This window comes from Oncorhynchus gorbuscha, linkage group LG18 (assembly GCF_021184085.1).
Source record: "Oncorhynchus gorbuscha isolate QuinsamMale2020 ecotype Even-year linkage group LG18, OgorEven_v1.0, whole genome shotgun sequence".
Lineage (NCBI taxonomy): Eukaryota > Metazoa > Chordata > Actinopteri > Salmoniformes > Salmonidae > Oncorhynchus > Oncorhynchus gorbuscha.
Genome location: NC_060190.1, coordinates 30,016,447 through 30,037,464, shown reverse-complemented (window position 1 = coordinate 30,037,464; position 21,018 = coordinate 30,016,447). Strand labels below are relative to the sequence as shown.

The following is a 21,018-nucleotide window of genomic DNA, read 5'->3' as shown; positions in this document are numbered from 1 at the left end:
TGGTGGTTTTGGAGCAGTGCCTTCTTCCTTGCTGAGCGGCCTTTCAGGTTATGTCAATATCGGACTCGTTTTACTGTGGATATAGATACTTTTGTACCTGTCTCCTCCAGCATCTCCAGGTCCTTTGCTGTTGTTCTGGGATTGATTTGCACTTTTCGCACCAAAGTACATTCATCTCTAGGAGACAGAACGTGTCTTCTTCCTGAGCGATATGGCGGCTGCATAGTCCCATGGTGTTTATACTTGCGTACTATTGTTTGTACAGATGAACGTGGTACCTTCAGGTGTTTGGAAATTGCTCCCAAGGATGAATCAGACTTGTGGAGATCTACAATTTTTTTTCTTTTGATTTTCCCATGATGTCAAGCAAAGAGGCACTGAGTTTGAAGGTAGGTCTTGAAATACATCCACAGGTACACATCCAATTGACTCAAAAGATGTCAATCAGCCTTTCAGAAGCTTCTAAAGCCATGACATAATTTTCCAAAGGCACAGTTTTATTGTTTACAATCTCATTAAAGGCACAGTGTATGTGAATTTCTGACCCACTGGACTTGTGATACAGTGAATTATAAGTGAAATAATCTGTCTGTAAACAATTGTTGAAAAAATGACTTGTGTCATGCACAAAGTAGATGTCCTAACCGACTTGCCAAAACTATAGTTTGTAACAAGAAATTTGGGGAGTGGTTGAAAAACGAGTTTTAATGACTCCAACCTAAGTGTATGCAAACTTCCGACTTCAAATGTACTAGGCAGATCTCATGGCATCCCACTGCATATCACACAAACCTCACTACTCTCTGATCTGGAGTGATTTAGACTTGATCCTGTGACTCTGTATCAATGTCCATACTTGCGTAGCACATAAAATTAAACCACCGTCCATTTCACCTTACATTACATATTTACATTTAAGTCATTTAGCAGACGCTCTTATCCAGAGCGACTTACAAATTGGTGCATTCACCTTATGACATCCAGTGGAACAGTCACTTTACAATAGTGCATCTAAATCTTAAAGGGGGGGGGGAGAGAGGGAATACTTATCCTATCCTAGGTATTCCTTAAAGAGGTGGGGTTTCAGGTGTCTCCGGAAGGTGGTGATTGACTCCGCTGTCCTGGCGTCGTGAGGGAGTTTGTTCCACCATTGGGGGGCCAGAGCAGCGAACAGTTTTGACTGGGCTGAGCGGGAGCTGTACTTCCTCAGTGGTAGGGAGGCGAGCAGGCCAGAGGTGGATGAACGCAGTGCCCTTGTTTGGGTGTAGGGCCTGATCAGAGCCTGGAGGTATTGAGGTGCCGTTCCCCTCACAGCTCCGTAGGCAAGCACCATGGTCTTGTAGCGGATGCGAGCTTCAACTGGAAGCCAGTGGAGAGAACGGAGGAGCGGGGTGACGTGAGAGAACTTGGGAAGGTTGAACACCAGACGGGCTGTGGCGTTCTGGATGAGTTGAAGGGGTTTAATGGCACAGGCAGGGAGCCCAGCCAGCAGCGAGTTACAGTAATCCAGACGGGAGATGACAAGTGCCTGGATTAGGACCTGCGCCGCTTCCTGTGTGAGGCAGGGTCGTACTCTGCGGATGTTGTAGAGCATGAACCTACAGGAACGGGCCACCGCCTTGATGTTGGTTGAGAACGACAGGGTGTTGTCCAGGATCACACCAAGGTTCTTAGCGCTCTGGGAGGAGGACACAATGGAGTTGTCAACCGTGATGGCGAGATCATGGAACGGGCAGTCCTTCCCGGGAGGAAGAGCAGCTCCGTCTTGCCGAGGTTCAGCTTGAGGTGGTGATCCGTCATCCACACTGATATGTCTGCCAGACATGCAGAGATGCGATTCGCCACCTGGTCATCAGAAGGGGGAAAGGAGAAGATTAGTTGTGTGTCGTCTGCATAGCAATGATAGGAGAGACCATGTGAGGTTATGACAGAGCCAAGTGACTTGGTGTATAGCGAGAATAGGAGAGGGCCTAGAACAGAGCCCTGGGGGACACCAGTGGTGAGAGCGCGTGGTGAGGAGACAGATTCTCGCCACGCCACCTGGTAGGAGCGACCTGTCAGGTAGGACGCAATCCAAGCGTGGGCCGCGCCGGAGATGCCCAACTCGGAGAGGGTGGAGAGGAGGATCTGATGGTTCACAGTATCGAAGGCAGCAGATAGATCTAGAAGGATGAGAGCAGAGGAGAGAGAGTTAGCTTTAGCAGTGCGGAGCGCCTCCGTGATACAGAGGAGAGCAGTCTCAGTTGAATGACTAGTCTTGAAACCTGACTGATTTGGATCAAGAAGGTCATTCAGAGAGAGATAGCGGGAGAGCTGGCCAAGGACGGCACGTTCAAGAGTTTTGGAGAGAAAAGAAAGAAGGGATACTGGTCTGTAATTGTTGACATCGGAGGGATCGATTGTAGGTTTTTTCAGAAGGGGTGCAACTCTCGCTCTCTTTAAGACGGAAGGGACGTAGCCAGCGGTCAGTGATGAGTTGATGAGCGAGGTGAGGTAAGGGAGAAGGTCTCTTCATTTCACCCATCAACTGCTGGGCAAGGTTTTGACCCTTACTGCCCTCTGTGGCTTAGTTGGTTCCCTTACACTTCTCTCACTCTCTTTCATCCCCTCTCCTCTCTACTATCCCACCCCTCCCCTCTCCCTCCCTCTCCTCTGCCCTTCATTCTCTCTCTCACCCCCCAATCCCCTCCAGTCTCTGCGTAAGCTGATGGAGACAGAGAAGGTGAAGGGCTTCTGCCAGGTCACCATCTCGTCCAACATGCGCGACGCCACCTCCCACCTGCTCCAGGCCAGTGGGCTGGGTGGTCTCATGCACAACACGGTGCTGGTCAGCTGGCCACGCAACTGGAAGCAGGCTGATGACCACCAGACCTGGAGGGACTTCATTGGTGGGTCACAAAGGGGGTCAAGGGTGTATGGTCAATTAGGATGGGGGGAGTAGGAAAACCAAACACGTTATTTACCTAGGTTATTACTGTCTTATTACCATGTTCTGGTCATTTTTGCACCGTACACTGAATCAGACCTGTCAGTTGAGCTTTAAATCAGGATCTTTGGGGGAGGTTGTAGACATGTCATGAAAGATAATCCTTATGTTTTGTTTTTTTGTACACAACAGTATCACTTTAATCCATATTGTACCTATACAGGGGGTTACGTGAACTATCAGATTTTCACAAGTTCTTCCATAAAGGTTATTGAGTGATCATCAGACTCCTATTAGATTAAATCCCCTCTCTTCCCTCTCTGTCCTGTCCTGTAGAGCTGGTTAGGGAGACCACAGCCGCTCACCTAGCCTTGCTGGTGCCCAAGAACATCGCTGCCTTCCCGTCCAATGGAGAGCGCTTCTCAGAGGGCCACATTGATGTGTGGTGGATTGTCCATGATGGAGGCATGCTGATGCTGCTGCCTTTCCTTCTGCGCCAGCACAAGGTAGGCTGCCTATCACACGCCCACCCTGAGATATGGATCGCATTGCTAAACTCTATTTATAAACTCGTGGTTCAAGCCCTGGATGCTGATTGGCTGACAGCCATGGCACATCAAACCGTATACATTTATTTTTACTGTTCTAATTACATTTCTAACCAGTTTATAATAGCAATAATGCACCTCGGGCGTTTGTGATATACGGACAATTTACCTCGGCTAAGGGCTGTGTCCAGGCACTCCATGTTGTGTCGTACATAAGAATAGCCTTGAGCAGTGGTATATTGTTCATATTCCACACCTCCTCGGGCCTTATTGCTTAAATATATAGCTGGTCATGCACTCAGTTCTATAGTAAAGTGCAATGTACATTTAAAAAAACTATAGTGCAGGGCATTTGTACAATCAGTGCGTTAACTAATCAATGCGCATGCTATCGCAGTTCCTACTTATCATCATGAAGGTTCTAACCAGAATACTGTATTTAAAAAAACAATTATTTCAATTTAACGAGGCAAGTCAGTTGAGAACAAATTCTTATTTACAATGACGGCATACCCCGGCCAAACCCGGACGATGCTGGGCCAATTGTGCGCCGCCCTATGAGACTCCCAATCATGGCCGGTTGTGATACAGCCTAGATTCAAACCACCTGACGCCTCTTGCACTGAGATGCAGTGTCTTAGACTGCTGCGCCACTCGGGAGCCCAACTTGTATAACAGGTTATAGATGAGCAAGTTACAATGGTCTTTCCTACCGACAGGTGTGGAGGAAGTGCGGATTACTGTATTACAGGTTATAGATGAGCAGGTTCCACTGGTCTTTTCTACTAATAGGTGTGGAGGAAGTGCAGGATGCGCATCTTCACCGTGGCCCAGATGGACGACAACAGCATCCAGATGAAGAAAGACCTGACCACCTTCCTGTACCACCTGCGTATCGATGCCGAGGTTGAAGTGGTGGAAATGGTAAGACGCCATATCTGTCTATGACCGTTTCACATGTGATGAAAGATACACAATGGGAGTTTACTTGTTAATTGTTTACTCCAAATGTAGTCTTGAATGTTGGCAGTATGGATCATATTACATAGTTGATATAATATGAATCCTCATTGTATTATGTATGAAAGTGTGTTAGCTGTCTCCCATGTCCCTTGCAGTGCTGCTGTCCATCCAGTTGTCCATATGACATCCATAGGATAGCTGGTGTATTTGTCCATCCTCAATACACTAACCCAGGCCTTCTCCTCTCTCAGCATGACAGCGATATCTCAGCCTACACCTATGAGAAGACCCTGGTAATGGAACAGCGATCGCAGATCCTCAAACAGATCAACCTGACCAAGACGGAGCGAGAGAGAGAGGTAAGGGTTGCAAATTTACCGGTAATTTACCAAAGTTACTGGAATTGTTGGACATCTATGGCAATCTATGGTAAATTTGGTAATTTATACCTTTAAAAACTGTATTCATATATGGTATTTATTTTGTATATCTGCATTCAAATTGTTTCTAGTGGATAGACCATATGGTTCAAGAGAAAATAGACATATTCATGAAAAAAGTATCTAATCAACATTATTTTCTATTTTCTATAAACTCTGCAACACTTCAAACAATTGACTTTTTTCACAACTACCACCAGTTTGGCAACAAATCATTTACAAATCATTTACAACAAAGAGTATATAAATATATATATATATATATATATATATATATATATATATATATTATAATCTTCTTTGATTATTTTACATGTGATAAGGCCGCACAGAGGGGCAGAGACAATTACAGACACCTGTGATATCGTGATAAACAACATACAATCCTTGAAACTTACCAAAATTCTGGTTGTATATTTGTAATATTACCATCCCTTTGAAACCCTAGAAAGAGGTACCGCTTTACACAGAATTACTAGAATGGATTACGCCTTTTGTTTTATATTTTACATTTAGGCCAGATAAAATTGATTCACTGTTTAACTGATTTTTTCTCCCCAGAAAAGTGAGCCGAGCGAGCGATTTGTTTTAAAATAAATAGGTGGATAAGGAATAACAGCACTTTACCACATTGTCCTAGGCTATATGGACATGAACAATAGGCGAATAATTCAATTTCAGACTGATTTTCATTAATACACAAATTAACATTAATGAACATTATTCACATAGGATGTATACCGGGTAATCTCTGGTAGTGAAGTGAGCTGTATCATAGTCCTGTCACTGCTTCACTCCCTGGCAAGAATGCAATATTCTATCATATTCAAAAATTATTGGAAAACAAGTAATGTATTATTAAGTTATGTATCATGAATGTATTATCAATTCCTTCATCTGCATATTTGTATAGCCTAACAAATTCAAGACTGATTGACAATAAATAATTGTAATCAAATTAAAATGTTGATTAGGCCTCTCATAGACTAGGCCTTATAGAAAGAGGGTCAATCAAGTTAGGTCTGCCAAATGAATGTGGCATTTGAAAAAATACATAAATCCAACAATACAGTATAACCTTAAATCCTTTAAAAAAAATTGTTTATAACATGCACAATTAGAAGCATCAATATATATATAGAGAGCAAGTATGACTAAATTCGAGACCAGTAACTTTGCTCACTGCATCCTCCTTCAATTGTCTCTTCTGGCTGCCATGAAAAGCCTCCCCTACTGATCTGCACGAAATGTGTGCGTGCCACTGGCGATGTACTGTACATTTATTGGACATGCTAGCTGTTCTCTGCTGCGCATCATCACAACTTATCGGTTGGCCTACTACTACTGGTAGTACCGGTAAAATGTAAATTGTGAATCACAAATCAACATACAGCTATTTCATCAATCATTTTGACTTCAATTTGGTTTGCACTTCTTGCACTGCGTCTTTGCTGATGAATGCCCTGATCTTTGGCCAGTCAATTGGTTAAATTACATTGTTGTTTCGTCTATTAATCCCTTCTAATATATCTCCAAATGGTGCAATAACCATGAACTTAACCTACTGTTTGTTTATAATGAGGGACGTCCCACATTTAACATGGACACATAAATAGTAGGAATTTGCACTGGCTTCAGCCATGACGGCATGAGAGAGAAATTAAACATCTTCAAGTCGCCTGCAAGGTGCGAGAGTGTGTGTTTCACTGTCCAATCCGAGGCTCGAACATGATCTGAGCGCGTGATCTGAAGCTGTTTGGTCTCTTGGGCATCAATTTGGGAAAGCCTCAAGGGAGAGCAGACAGAGCATTATAAACAAAGAGCCGCATATATTGGCCAAAAAATAACACATCAGATGACCTTTTTTTCAGTGTGTGGTGAAAAGTGAGGCGGGGAATCCATTAAACAGCCATTCAACTTGGTCTGGCCTTACCATGCCACTACTGCACGTTACCCTTTGCAACACATCAATGGACCATGTCTGAAAAGCCGGTTTGGTTTCATAAAGAGAAAAACAGACAAGATATTGACCATGTTGTAATGACATTAGCAATCCTCAATGCTTCATTTAACCTGGAGACTATAAAGCCCGTGTGTGTACATCCAATATGTTTCCTGGTGCTGGGTAAACCGATCAGGACATAAGAACATAAAGAATTAATCTCACAGTATTGCTGCACCCAAACATAATTCAATTGTCTACATTGACAGACAATGTTCTGAAAATGTCAATGTTCACATCAATGTTCATAACCTTGTTTTGTCTCCATGTAAACAATACCAAACAATAAATGTGTCATGTTGTTTTTTTATTTTATTTTTTATTTCACCTTTATTTAACCAGGTAGGCTAGTTGAGAACAGGTTCTCATTTGCAACTGCGACCTGGCCAAGATAAAGCATAGCAGTGTGAACAGACAACACAGAGTTACACATGGAGTAAACAATTAACAAGTCAATAACACAGAGAAAAAAAGGGGAGTCTATATACAATGTGTGCAAAAGGCATGAGGAGGTAGGCAAGTAATTACAATATTGCAGATTAACAATGGAGTGATAAATAATCATGTACAGGTAGAGATATTGGTGTGCAAAAGAGCAGAAAAGTAAATAAATAAAAACTGTGGGGATGAGGTAGGTGAAAATGGGTGTGCTATTTACCAATAGATTATGTACAGCTGCAGCGATCGGTTAGCTGCTCAGCTAGCTGATGTTTGAAGTTGGTGAGGGAGATAAAAGTCTCCAACTTCAGCGATTTTTGCAATTCGTTCCAGTCACAGGCAGCAGAGTACTGGAACGAAAGGCGGCCGAATGAGGTGTTGGCTTTAGGGATGATCAATGAGATACACCTGCTGGAGCGCGTGCTACGGATGGGTGTTGCCATCGTGACCAGTGAGCTGAGATAAGGCGGAGCTTTGCCTAGCATGGCCTTGTAGATGACCTGAAGCCAGTGGGTCTGGCGACGAATATGTAGCGAGGGCCAGCCGACTAGAGCATACAAGTCACAGTGGTGGGTAGTATAAGGTGCTTTAGTGACAAAACGGATGGCACTGTGATAAACTGCATCCAGTTTGCTGAGTAGAGTGTTGGAAGCAATTTTGTAGATGACGTCGCCGAAGTCGAGGATCGGTAGGATAGTCAGTTTTACTAGGGTAAGCTTGGCAGCGTGAGTGAAGGAGGCTTTGTTGCGGAATAGAAAGCCGATTCTTGATTTGATTTTCGATTGGAGATGTTTGATATGGATCTGGAAGGAGAGTTTGCAGTCTAGCCAGACACCTAGGTACTTATAGGTGTCCACATATTCAAGGTCGGAGCCATCCAGTGTGGTGATGCTAGTCGGGCATGCGGGTGCAGGCAGCGATCGGTTGAAAAGCATGCATTTGGTTTTACTAGCGTTTAAGAGCAGTTGGAGGCCACGGAAGGAGTGTTGTATGGCATTGAAGCTCGATTGGAGGTTAGATAGCACAGTGTCCAATGATGGGCCGAAAGTGTATACAATGGTGTCGTCTGCGTAGAGGTGGATCAGGGAATCGCCCGCAGCAAGAGCAACATCATTGATATATACAGAGAAAAGAGTCGGCCCGAGAATTGAACCCTGTGGCACCCCCATAGAGACTGCCAGAGGACCGGACAACATGCCCTCCGATTTGACACACTGAACTCTGTCTGAACTCTGTCTGTCTTGTGATGATATTAGCACTCCAATGTCTAATTCACACTATAGGGCTGACCTGAACAGAACTGTGCTGGTTTGCATATTTCATTTTTTCCTTGTCTTCTCTAGCACGATTCCAGCAACTACGATGGATGCAAAACCAGGCCAGCCCAGTACAGCTTGGCTTGGCTAATTTCAGTTTGGCTCAGTAGTGTGAAATGCTTTAATCAGCTCTTTGTCTTCTTTCTGCAGATCCAGAGCATCACAGACTCATCCCGTGGATCCATCCGCCGTAAGAATCCAGCAGCTGCAACCACCCAGATGAGTGTGACCGAGGAACAGCCCGGGGGGAGCAGCAAGGAGGAGGAGAAACCCGAGGAGGAGGTTGGTACTGGTACTGTCCAGTCAACAGAGCCACATTCACTCTAACCAGGGTGTATCATTAAGAATTAATGCTATGAGGCCAGCGCTGGGAAAGACTTGAAAGCAGAGTAGTCAATTGACTTGTGAGGGATTGTGATGTGATTGTGAACTACTGGTGTATAAGCATTAGGAGATCAGTGGTTTTGACCCTGGGGTGGTGGTTTTTCAGACTTCCTTAATTTTTTATGCTGTGAAGATAATTGCGGTCAGGCATAGTCAAGGAATGGTTAGGAATGATTAAAGGACTGGTGTTGTGAACCACTGGTGTTGACATTGGGAGGTCAGTGGTTTTTACCCTTACACGGACCCCAAACCGGCTGCGCGCTTGCGCCATCGTGTGCTATCGTGCATAAATGTATTTTGGCCCCCTACACCAAACGCGATCACGACACGCGGGTTAATATATCAAAACAAAATCTGAACCAATTACATTCATTTGGGGACAGGTCGAAAAGCATTAAACATGTATTGCAATTTAGCTAGTTAGCTTGCACTTACTAGCTAATTTGTCCTATTTCCCTAGCTTGCTGTTGCTAGCTAATTTGTCCTGGGATATAAACATTGAGTTGTTATTTTACCTGAAATGCACAAGCTCCTCTACTCTGCCAATTAATCCACACATGAAACGGCCAACCTAATCGTTTCTAGTCATCTCTCCTCCTTCCAGGCTTTTTCATCTTTGAACTTATATGGTGATTGGCATCTAAACTTTCATATTATTACCACGACAACCAGCGAAACAGTTTGTCTTTCTTTCTAACCAATGAGGAGATGGCACCTGCTTCTATAAACCACTGAGGAGATGGGAGAGGCATGACTTTTAGCTCGATCTACGTCCGAAATAGGAATGACTTCTATTTTAGCCCTTGGCGTCGCAGACGCTCGTTGGCACGCGCGAGCAGTGTGTGTGCAATAATTGAATAACATGGATTTCTATGTTTATTTTGCGGCGCAACGTGTCCGGTCTGGTCAGCATGTGAGGTAGTGGTTTTTCAGGTTTCCAACTCGTTCTACTGGTGGGTGGGGATTTAGGCTTTGAGGACAGTTGCAGTCAAGCACAGTCCAGGAAATAGTGTTTAAGAGGCTGGGTTTGTGAATCGCTGGTGTTGACATTAAGAGGTCAGCGACCCCAAGGTAGTGTTTTTTTACACTTCCAACTCACCTTACAGTGGGTTTTTTATATATATATATTTTTTTAGGTCAGGCACAGTCAGGGAATGGTTAAGGAATAAGGGAAGACTTACACAGGCTCTCGACTGGTCAGGGTGTTTCTTGGAATTTATTGGATATCAGGATTGTTTAAATTTAACCTTTATTTTATCAGGAAGTCATACTGAGACCAAGGTTTATTTGACAGATGAGCCCTGAATTCCATAAATTACAGCAAATACACACTTTAAAATATAAATCCAAAATGTAAGCAGAAGGAAAAGCACAGTCATAAAAACACATTCATCAGTAATAAGGGCCTCAATCAACTTTCTGAATTGCCCTAGAGGGCAAAATAAAATGTAACCACCAGAATAAAATGTAAGAACATTTTGAAGATTGTTCCACAAATAAGGGGCAAGAAAACTAAAAGCTCTGGAGAGACCATAGGAATTTCCAGAGTCAGCCAACTGTGAGTCTGGTAACTCTTATGTCTTAAGATAAGTTTACATACACTTAGGTTGGAGTCATTAAAAATCGTTTTTCAACCACTCCCCAAATTTCTTGTTACAAACTATAGTTTTGGCAGACTGTAGTTCAGATAGAGCCTGGTCAACCGTGGGGGCAATATTATACACAACAGTATCGTCGGCAGACAAGCGCAGGTAAAAAACAATTGACATACAAGTCGATATTATTAATGTAAACAGTAAAAGAACAGGACCCAGAATCGACCCCTCTGGGACACCTTTCGTAATATCCAGGAAACTGTATTTAACACCGTCAGTAGATGGTACATAGTGGTTAGAGCATTGGGCCGGTTAGAGGTTTGCTGGATCGAATCCCCAAGCTGACAAGGTAAACATCTGTCATCTGCCCCTGAGCAAGGCAGTTAACCCACTGTTCCCCGGGCGCCGAAGACGTATATGTCGATTAAGGCAGCCCTCCGCAACTGTCTGATTCAGAGGGGTTGGGTTAAAATGCGGAAGACACATTTCAGTTGACTGCATTCAGTTGTACAACTGACGAGGTATCCCCCTTACCCTTACATTGAGTTCTATATGTCAAGTCATTTTTAAACCAGTTGCATGCAGCCTGGTCTGGGCCAATTTAGGAAAGCCTCTGAATTAGCAGTGAGTGATCAACAGTATCTAAAGCCTTTGACAGGTCAATGAAGAGGGCAGCACAATGTTGCCTTTTATCCATACAGTTAACCACATATTTTATAACCAGGGATGCAGCAGAGATACTGCTATGACTTGGTCTAAAACCTGACTGATGCACATTTAGAATATATTTCATAGATAAGAAAGATCTTAGCTGAGAATTAATCAAGGATTCTAATATTTTAGCTTGGCAAGAAGGTTTAGAAATAGGCCGATAATTATTTAGGTCACAAGGGTCACCACCTTGGCGATTGTACCAGATATAATCATGAGGTAAAAATATGGGTTAATTATTCAGCATTTAGGGGGGCAGAGAGCTGCAGCAAAAAAAAATAGATTGAGCATATCAGCTCCAGGGGAGTTTTTACATATATTTTCAGCAAGGCATCTAGCACATCACAGATAGTAAGTTGTTGAAATGAAAAGATTCACTAGAAGTCAAGCTGAGGGCTTGCAGATTGACTGACCAGGGTCAACGACACCACTGTTTTTCTCAAATAAAAAGCCTGACGAGAAAAATATTGTTAAAACCAGACAGACCTTGCTTAGTCGGGGAAGAAGAGGAATTTGTATGTTGCAGTGCATTTACTGTTTTCCAAAAGTTTGAAGGATCACCAGCAGAGTCAGAGATGGAGCTTAAAAAGTAGCTTGATTTATCTTTGTTATTCAAGATAGTACATCTGTTTCTCAATTGTCTGAAAGATTGTCAGTCCACTACAGAGTCAGTTTTCCTTGCTTTGGCCCAGGCCTGATTTCTCATCTGAATGAGCTCATATAACTCAAAAGAAAACAAAGAGTTTGATCTATCTTTAACTCTGAATTGTTTAAAATGGGCATGTTTATCTGTCATAGGAAAAATATTGAAGATACATTTTCGAAAGCCAACTCAGGGTCAGGAATACAGCAGAAAGCGGCTAAATGGAACCAGGGTGGAACCAGGGTAAAGCCCAGCAAGAAATAAATGTATATTCTGGTTTATGGCCACATCTACAACCAGGAGTTCAAATTTCTTGGGAACAGAAATATTTTTAAGATGTGGATGTCATGAAATTAGATTAGAAATATATGCCCACTCCTCGTCCTTTCTGTAATCTGTCACATCTAAACACATTAGAATAATTGACTTCAATATCTTTATCAGAGACAGAACCATTTAACCATGTTTCCGGGAGAACCAGAATGTCAGGACTATATATGAGTCCAATATGAGTCCTGTACCCAAATGTCAATTGTGTCCATTTCTGTAACCATTTAGGTGCTTAGCCCAGGACCCCTATGAAATGTAAAGTGAGAGGGGGTATTAAGATAATTCCCATCAGATATAACAGGCATAGGGTCATCTGCAGTAATTTGTTGAGTGAGCTGAGGTTTTGTCAAGGTCCCTGTCCGACCATGTGAGAGCAAAGCAGACTGAGCATTTGACAGACCTCCGCCAAGTTGCTGGATGCAGGGGCTGGGGCGAGAACTGGGAGAACAGTGTTGACAGAGCTCAGTCCAAATCAAATCAAATGTATTTATATAGCCCTTTGTACATCAGCCGATATCTCAAAGTGCTGTACAGACACCCAGCCTAAAATCCCAAACAGCAAGCATTGCAGGTGTAGAAGCACGGTGGCTAGGAAAAACTCCCTAGATAGGCCAAAACCTAGGAAGAAACCTAGAGAGGAACCAGGCTATGAGGGGTGGCGTCTGATTTGTCTCAGGGAGTTGGTGGCTGGTCTGCTGCTCCTGTGAGGTGAGGTGGACAGGCCACTAATAGCAACATCTTTTAACATCCTGGTGAAGGTGGGGAAGGTCTCTTTGTACAGCTGTACAATGCACTGCAGGCCTGTGTTTTTAATGTGTGTAACATTAGGGAAAAAGTCAGCCTTTTAATTTCTCTCCTTGATGAAAAGTCATACATAGTAAGGTGAGTAGGCTACAGATGCGTTGATTCAAAAGTTCCTTTTCAGACCTTTTTAATCAGCCCAATTGTATGACTGACCGCCAACATCAAGGCCTTCTTGATAATGTCTCTCTCTTTCTCTCTCCTCTGACCCTCACACTCACTCTGTTATTCCACCTCGCCTCATCTCACCTTGTCTCTCCCCACCCTGTCTGGTGATCTCAGTCTGTCTCTGTCGCTGTGTCCCCTCTCCCTCAGGTCCAGCTTATCCATGACAGCACCAGCCCGGCTAGTCCCATCAACCCGGCTACCCTGACCCCGGCCACCGAAGGGGGTGCCCAGACCCCAGGGTCTGCCCAGGTCCAGATGACCTGGACGGAAAAGGCCGATGGTGAGCTGGCCAAGCCACCTGGCGCCTCCACACCGGAGGGTATCAAAGACATCTTCAACATGAAGCCGTGAGTGTGGTTTGGCAAAACTGGTTTATAGGCCCTGATGAAGACCCGAGTCTTCAATAGTATACAAAGTCTCTTTTCACCTTAAAAAAACAGGTGTACTCCCATGTTGGCACCGAAAGTTCTTGAAGAGTAACATTCTGATTGGTGTTCTCTTAATAAAGGGATAGTTCACTCCAAAACGATATTTTAGTATTTTGTTCATTAATCCACTGTTAATACAATCCCATGTCAGTAGTTAAGTTTTCAAAAAAGAGCACTTTCAACACAGAATTTTTTTATGGTGTTCTCTGTATTAATAGTGCTCTTTTTTGAAAACTTGACCGTTTGCATTCTTACCTTTAATTTTGTGTTTCTCTCCCTTGTCATGCTGCAGTGAGTGGGAAAACCTGTAAGTATTTCTGTAGCTCAAATGTTGGTGGAGCTTACATAAAACAGTAGTCTGGAAAACATAGTAATTTTGTGGATTTTATTTATTTATATATATACAGTTGAAGTCGGAAGTTTACATACACTTAGATTGGAGTCATTAAAACTTGTTTTTCAAACACTCCACAAATGTCTTGTTAACAAACTAGTTTCGGCAAGTCGGTTAAGACATCTACTTTGTGCATGACACAAGTAATTTTTTCAACGATTGTTTACAGGCAGATTATTTAACTTATAGTTCAGTGTATCGCAGTTCCAGTCGGTCAGAGGTTTACATACACTAAGTTGACTGTGCCTTTAAACAGCTTGGAAGATTCCAGAAAATGATGACATAGCTTTAGAAGCTTCTGATAGGCTTATTGACATCATTTGAGTCAATTGGTGGTGTATTTCAAGGCCTACCTTCAAACTCAGTGCCTCTTTGCTTGACATCATGGGGAAAATCAAAAGAAATCAGCCAAGACCTCAGAAAAAATGGTTCCAAACGCCTGAAGGTACCACGTTCATCTGTACAAACAATAGTACACAAGTATAACCACCATGGGACCACGCAGCCGTCATACCGCTCAGGAAAGTGACACGTTCTGTCTCCTAGAGATGAACGTACTTTGGTGCGAAAAGTGCAAATCAATCCCAGAACAACAGCAAAGGACCTTGTGAATGTGCTGGAGGAAACAAGTACAAGTGTATCGATATCAAGAGTAAAACGAGTCCTATATCAACATAACCTGAAAGGCCGCTTCTCCAAAACCGCCATAAAAAAGCCAGACTATGGTTTGCAACTGCACATGGGGACAGAGATCGTACTTTTTGGAGAAATGTCCTCAGTTCTGATGAAACAAAAATAGAACTGTTTGGCCATAATGACCATCGTTATGTTTGGCGCAAAAAGGGGGAGATTTGCAAGCCGAAGAACACCATCCAAAATGTGAAGCACGAGGGTGGCAGCATCATGTTGTGGGGGTGCTTTGCTGCAGGTGGGACTGGTGCACTTCACAAAATAGATGGCATCATGAGGCAGGAACATTATGTGGATATATTGACAACATCTCAAGACATCAGTCAGGAAGTTAAAGCTTGGTCGCAAATGGGTCTTCCAAATGGACAATGACCCCAAGGATACTTCCGAAGTTGTGGCATAATGGCTTAAGGACAACAAAGTCAAGGTATTGGAGTGGCCATCAGAAATTTAAAGGCAATGCTACCAAATACTAATTTAGTGTATGTAAACTTCTGACCCACTGGGAATGTGATGAAAGAAATAAAAGCTGAAATAAATGGTTCTGTCTGCTATTATTCTGACATTTCACATTCTTAAAATGAAGTGGTGATCCTAACTGACCTAAAACAGGGAATTTTTACTAGGATTAAATGTCAGGAATTGTGAAAAATTGAGTTTAAATATATTTGGCTATGGTATATGTAAACTTCCGACTTCAGCTGTACATTTCCTCAAGGATTCCATAGACCAAGTCAGCAAAGCAAAGGTTGCATTGGTGAAGGAATTAATGAGTGAAAGAGTGACCATTTGTTTTAGCTGTTTGTGAATTAGTAGCCTGAAAAGGTATTAGTTTCACTGAATGACTAAACATAATACTGCATTATGAACTAATTATGGTTTGGAGCTCAGTAGCGGCCATCTTGTTTATTCCAACAGAAACCAGTCCAATGTGAGACGCATGCACACAGCACTGAGGCTGAATGGTGTCATCGTGAAGAAATCCTCAGAGGCCAAGCTGGTGCTCCTTAACATGCCCGGGCCACCCAAAAACCGAGCGGGCGATGAGAACTGTATCCTTCTTTCTCTATCGCTCTCTCTCACTCTCAGGGAACTTCCAAGGGTGGTCATGTTACAAACATTTATTTTCTCAAGCACAGGGCCGGCTCTAGCCTTTTGGGGGCTCTAAGCAAGATTTAGTTAGGGGTCTCCCCACCTTGCGGCAAAACATTTTAATGGCCCCCCATCTTGGCAACAGAGAGAACATTTTTTGTTTTAAAGTTCATTTCCTGCCATTTCACAATTTTATAACAAATTGAATGCAATTCTACTCATTTTGCCATGGGGTGGAGAGACATTTTTGCAGTTTTAAAGCTAATTTCCCAAATGTTGCACATTTTGCCATGGCTTATTTCATGTTTATATGATATCTGAGTGAGAATTACTAACAAAATCAATGGGGGCAACTGAAGTTCCCCTGGGCACGTGTCCTGTGTGCCGTTTTGGTATTTGGCCAATTTTAGATAGCTGGCTACCAATCAAAAAATGTACGTGGCAAATTGTAAACTAATTGAGAGACTGACAAAACAAGAGAAAAACAGCTGATGCACAACCACATTGCACCTGGTGTAAGATAGGTTTAGAGTTTAGGTGAGGGTTAGAGTGAATGGTGGAAATCGGAGTGGTTGTTAGAGAGCGTCTGAAGTTGGACTTGGCGTCCATTTTCACACTGTATGGAGTTATTTGTATTTGTATTTATTATGGACCCCCATTAGCCACTTCCAAGGCAGCATCTACTCTTGCCTGGGGTCCAGAAAAAATTAATACAGTCATATACATTATAGTACAATTTGTAAACATTAAAATATATTTTACAACAGATTTCACAACACATTTAAGTGTGCGCCCTCCGGCCACTATACTCCAACACACACTCCAGGTGTAGTGTGTATGTTATGTGTGTTTGTATGTGTGTGTTTCAGTGGAATCTGGTGACTTGAAACATTGACGAGGATGGGAGACCCACAATATAGGCATGGAATGAACAGAGACATTTAGACAAAAGAGCTAAGAATGAGTTAGTCCAAGCAAGGAGTAAAATCATTGATGTGTAATAATGTGTTTGTATTTGTGTGTGTGATTGACACTACATACAGTAATCAGAGAAAATCGATAGGGGTGCTCACAGTGCTTGGAGAGAAAACATTCAATGTGCCAGTGGATAAGCGGGGCCATGAGACGTGGCTTCATGTCAGAAGGTGGGTGTAGCTGGTGCATGAAGTCAGGCGCAGGAGAGCAGAATGAGTGAGCAATGTACTTTACTCAAAATAAAGGCACAAGGTAAACATACACCCGTCGAAAACCAGCCACAACGTACCGAATGAACATAGAAACAATCACGCACAAAAACATGGGGGAAGCAGAGGGTTAAATACATGAACATGTAATTGGGGAATGAAACCAGGTGTGTAGAAAACAAAGACAAAACAAATGGAAAATGAAATGTGGAATGCCGCCCGAACAAGGAGAGGGGCCGACTTCGGTGGAAGTCGTGACACTTCATTTCAAGTCAGGAGAGAGTTGACAATGCTAATGGAGTGGTCATCACCTCTTAATCAGGGAACAGGATAGCAGATACTTTCCATTACAGCTGCGCCATCGTAGGTTTGGGCAACGAGTTTCTCTATGAAGTTGACACATTAAAGTAGCCCAAGAAACATTCCTGAATAAATCCCTGATCATCCACATACCTGACAATAACTGACCATTTTCCCCCCCTGAGGTCTGGAGTTTTTCCTTATCGTTAACCTAACCAGGACTCTGGATCCTATAAGGTATAAAAAAGTTGTATATGGACTATGATGGGTCTAGAGCTGTGCCAGCCGGTTATTGTCAAGCGTTGGTCTCACGGTAATTGACCGTCAATGAACATAAACACATTTAGCATCTCTTGTCTCTATTTGGTTAGAATTCCATGCCATTATTTTATATAATTTTATAGTATGAAGAATACAATTGAACAATGCTGAATAAAATAGAAAGGATATTTTCTCCAAACGATTTTGGTGAGTGTGCACATGTGAGAGGTTAACAAAGAAATAGGTACTCCTATATATGCTTAATTTAGAGGTATTATTGTAACTTTAGTGGTTCTACTAGGTTGGGCTATATGTTTACATTTAGAATACATTGTAAGGCTGCATGATGCGACTCTAATGGTGATTTGAAAAAAGCCTTGAAAGGCATGAGCTCTGTGTAGGCTGTACAAATTTCCCGGAGATATCCCCTTTGTGTGGCCGTAACACACCCTAAAAAATCCATGCCTTTTATGGCCAATGGTCGTGCTCTGAAGCACCTCTTACTCACATGGCTCTCCATCACGTGATCGGGTCTTTCTCAGGCTACAAGTAAAGACAGACACTTTGGGGACGCAACTGCATTCGTCCTTATGCAATTCCGAGGTGCATATTGAAGATATTGAAAGAACTTTCCACATTTACTTTTCGTCAGCCAACAACATGAGTAGGCCTAACGAACAGCAAAATAACTAGCCTATGTCAATCTACTATCCCCCATAGTACAAAGGTTGACCTATTCTATTCTGTGTGAGAAGTAAATATTCCAACATAGAATGGGACAGTTGTGGGATGCGATAGATCCCAAATTAATACATCCACTAGCATCCCCAAAAAATGTTGTTTACTTACGCAATGAGGCGGACGCAACCGATTAGAATGTTCAGTTTAAAATGTGATAAACTATTGGGCTATTTCTTCACATTATACTGTATACTACATTTTCTCCAGATACACAAATGGTCTATAAATCCTTAATGTTATCAAAAATCACTCTCTTTAATCTCGCTTTTAATGGATGATGCGGTGGAAGCTATCAAATCATTATTTATTCATTTTGATCTTAATGTGCAATTACCTCTGCAAGTTTCTTGTAGTTGGCCTTAATAGCGGAACTTTCCCTCTCGTGTCCTCTAAAAGCCCATTCTTGCATGCCGAAAAAATGCAGTGTGTTGAGAACATCCCTGTTTCTTCTCATGACTCAATCACACCTAGTGTTATTGGGCATCATCTGGATATGTGTGCAACAAAAGTTCAACATTCACCTACAGCTACCATTTCTGTCAGGCTATGCATACAGTTTGACCCATACGCTCGATAAATCCAACGTATGCACCACACAGAACCCACTGCAACGCAATGCTGCAAGGCAAACGCAGCTTTCCATTGGAAATGAATGTACTTCTGGTGTTCCAAAATGCTGTTGGTGTGATCGAGTCTTTATTTTCTCATTGTGTTGCGCAGTTTAAATACGCAGAACTTCGTCCACATAATCGATGTGTTTTTTTCAGAGAAGCTTGAATCTGATGCAGGCATTTATGTGCTCGGTGCTTTTGTTATGCCTTTTAGCTGAACAATCAATGTTCTTCAGGTCACTGTACCCCCCTTTCACAAGGCTCAGACTTTCCAAAAAGCAGATAAGGCCAGCAATACAGGCGGCTTGATGAAAGGCTCTCTGTTAACCAGCTATACTTTTGATACCAATTGATACCTCTTCTTTTCATCCTTCTTCATGAGACTGATCTCAAGCAGAGGTCAACCCTCTGTTTAATTTGCACCTTTTCCATTTATCCCAGAGAATGAAATGGGTTTTTCAACAAAAAGTCAGCACAATATTTTTGGTAGAGTTGGCCATTCTGTCATTCTGGTGGTGAAAACTGTACACTCATGCTGGTAGCTAGCTAGCTACTGGCTACTCATAATTACCATATAGGTCTATGGAAGGGGGTAAGGCCAATGAGCCTCCTAGGAAAATGGAAGCTAGCTGTCCTCCGGCTACACCATAGTGCTACGCCAGAGAATGCTGTTGAAGTTACTATAGACCTTATTTGCAAAACAGTGTTTTTTAATCAATTATTTGGTGACATATTTTCAAGATAATTTTTTTCATTTTTCACTATTTTTATTTTTATTACATTTCTTTGAGGAACATGGTCCTCCCCACCCTCCCCAGAGGAGCCTTCACTGATGTGTTTGTGTTTGTACCTGGGTGTGTGAATCTTCACAGTCCAAGTTGTTCCATAAGGTGTGTTTTTATGTTATTTCAATCTGATGTGGAATAGAGTTCCATGTAGCCATGGATCTATGTAGTATTGTGCGCCTCCTATACTCTGTTCTGGACTGTGAAGAGACCTCTGGTGGCATGTCTTGTGGGATATGCATGGGTGTCTGAGCTGTGTTCTAGTAGTTTAAACAGACAGCTTGGTGCATTCAACATGTCAATACTTCTTACAAAAACAAGAAGTGATGAAGTAAATCTCTCCTCTACATAGGGCCATAAGAGATTGACATGCATATTATTAATGTTAGCTTTAAGTTTATATTTAAGGGCCAGCTGTGCTGCCGTGCCTCTGGGCCAGTTGTAATTTTCAGAATTCCCTCTTTGTGGCACCTGACCACACAACTGAGCAGTAGTCCATGTGTGACAAAACTCGGGCCTGTAGGACCTGCCTTGTTTATATTGTTGTTAAGAAGGCAGAGTAATGCTTTATTATGGACAGACCTTTCCCCATCATAGCTACTGTTTCATCAATATGTTTTGACCTTAAGAGTTTACAATCCAGGGTTACTCCAAGCAGAGTAGTCTCGTCAACTCAATATCCCCATTATTCATTACAATAATGTGTTGAGATTTATGGTTTAGTTAATGATTTGTCCCAAATACAATCCATTTAGATTTAGAAATATTTAGGACTAACTTTTTTCTTGCCACCCATTCTGACACTGGCTGCAGCTGTTAAGTATTGCAGTGATTTCACTCGATGTAGTAGCTGGCGTGTACAGTGTTGAGTCATCCAGATACATAGACACACAGGCTTTACTCAGAGCCAGTGTTAGGTCATTACGTTAGAAAAAATTGAAAAACGTAAGGGGCCAAGACAGCTGCCCTGGGAAATGCCTGATTCTACCTGGATAATGTTGTTGAGGCTACCATTAAATAACACTGTGTTCTGTTAGACAGGGAACTCCCAATCCACAATAAATGTTTTCAAATGTATAATTAAAAAAAAACAGAATTACCTTATTTAGAGTATTCAGGCCATTTGCTATAAATTTCAAAATTGAGCTCAGGTGCATCCTGTTTCCATTGATCATCCTTGAGATGTTTCTACATCTTGATTGGAGCCCACTTGTGATATATTGATTTTACATGATTTGGAAAGGCTGTCTATATAAAGTCCCACAGT

At 42.4% G+C, this 21,018-nt stretch overlaps 1 protein-coding gene across 3 annotated transcripts in view; it reads left to right on the top strand.

The window, feature by feature from the left end:
* Positions 1-21,018, top strand: part of LOC124003767 (solute carrier family 12 member 5-like) — a 328,893-nt gene that overhangs the window by 290,609 nt on the left and 17,266 nt on the right. For 2 of the 3 annotated variants that reach the window (XM_046312326.1, XM_046312328.1), the window contains exons 18-25: positions 2,693-2,888; positions 3,263-3,432; positions 4,267-4,398; positions 4,689-4,796; positions 8,784-8,915; positions 13,380-13,612; positions 13,986-14,000; positions 15,696-15,829. In XM_046312326.1, the coding sequence (XP_046168282.1) occupies positions 2,693-2,888; positions 3,263-3,432; positions 4,267-4,398; positions 4,689-4,796; positions 8,784-8,915; positions 13,380-13,612; positions 13,986-14,000; positions 15,696-15,829 (1,120 nt within the window). The remainder of the gene's footprint in view (positions 1-2,692; positions 2,889-3,262; positions 3,433-4,266; positions 4,399-4,688; positions 4,797-8,783; positions 8,916-13,379; positions 13,613-13,985; positions 14,001-15,695; positions 15,830-21,018) is intronic. The other variant, XM_046312327.1, reaches the window with a different exon arrangement.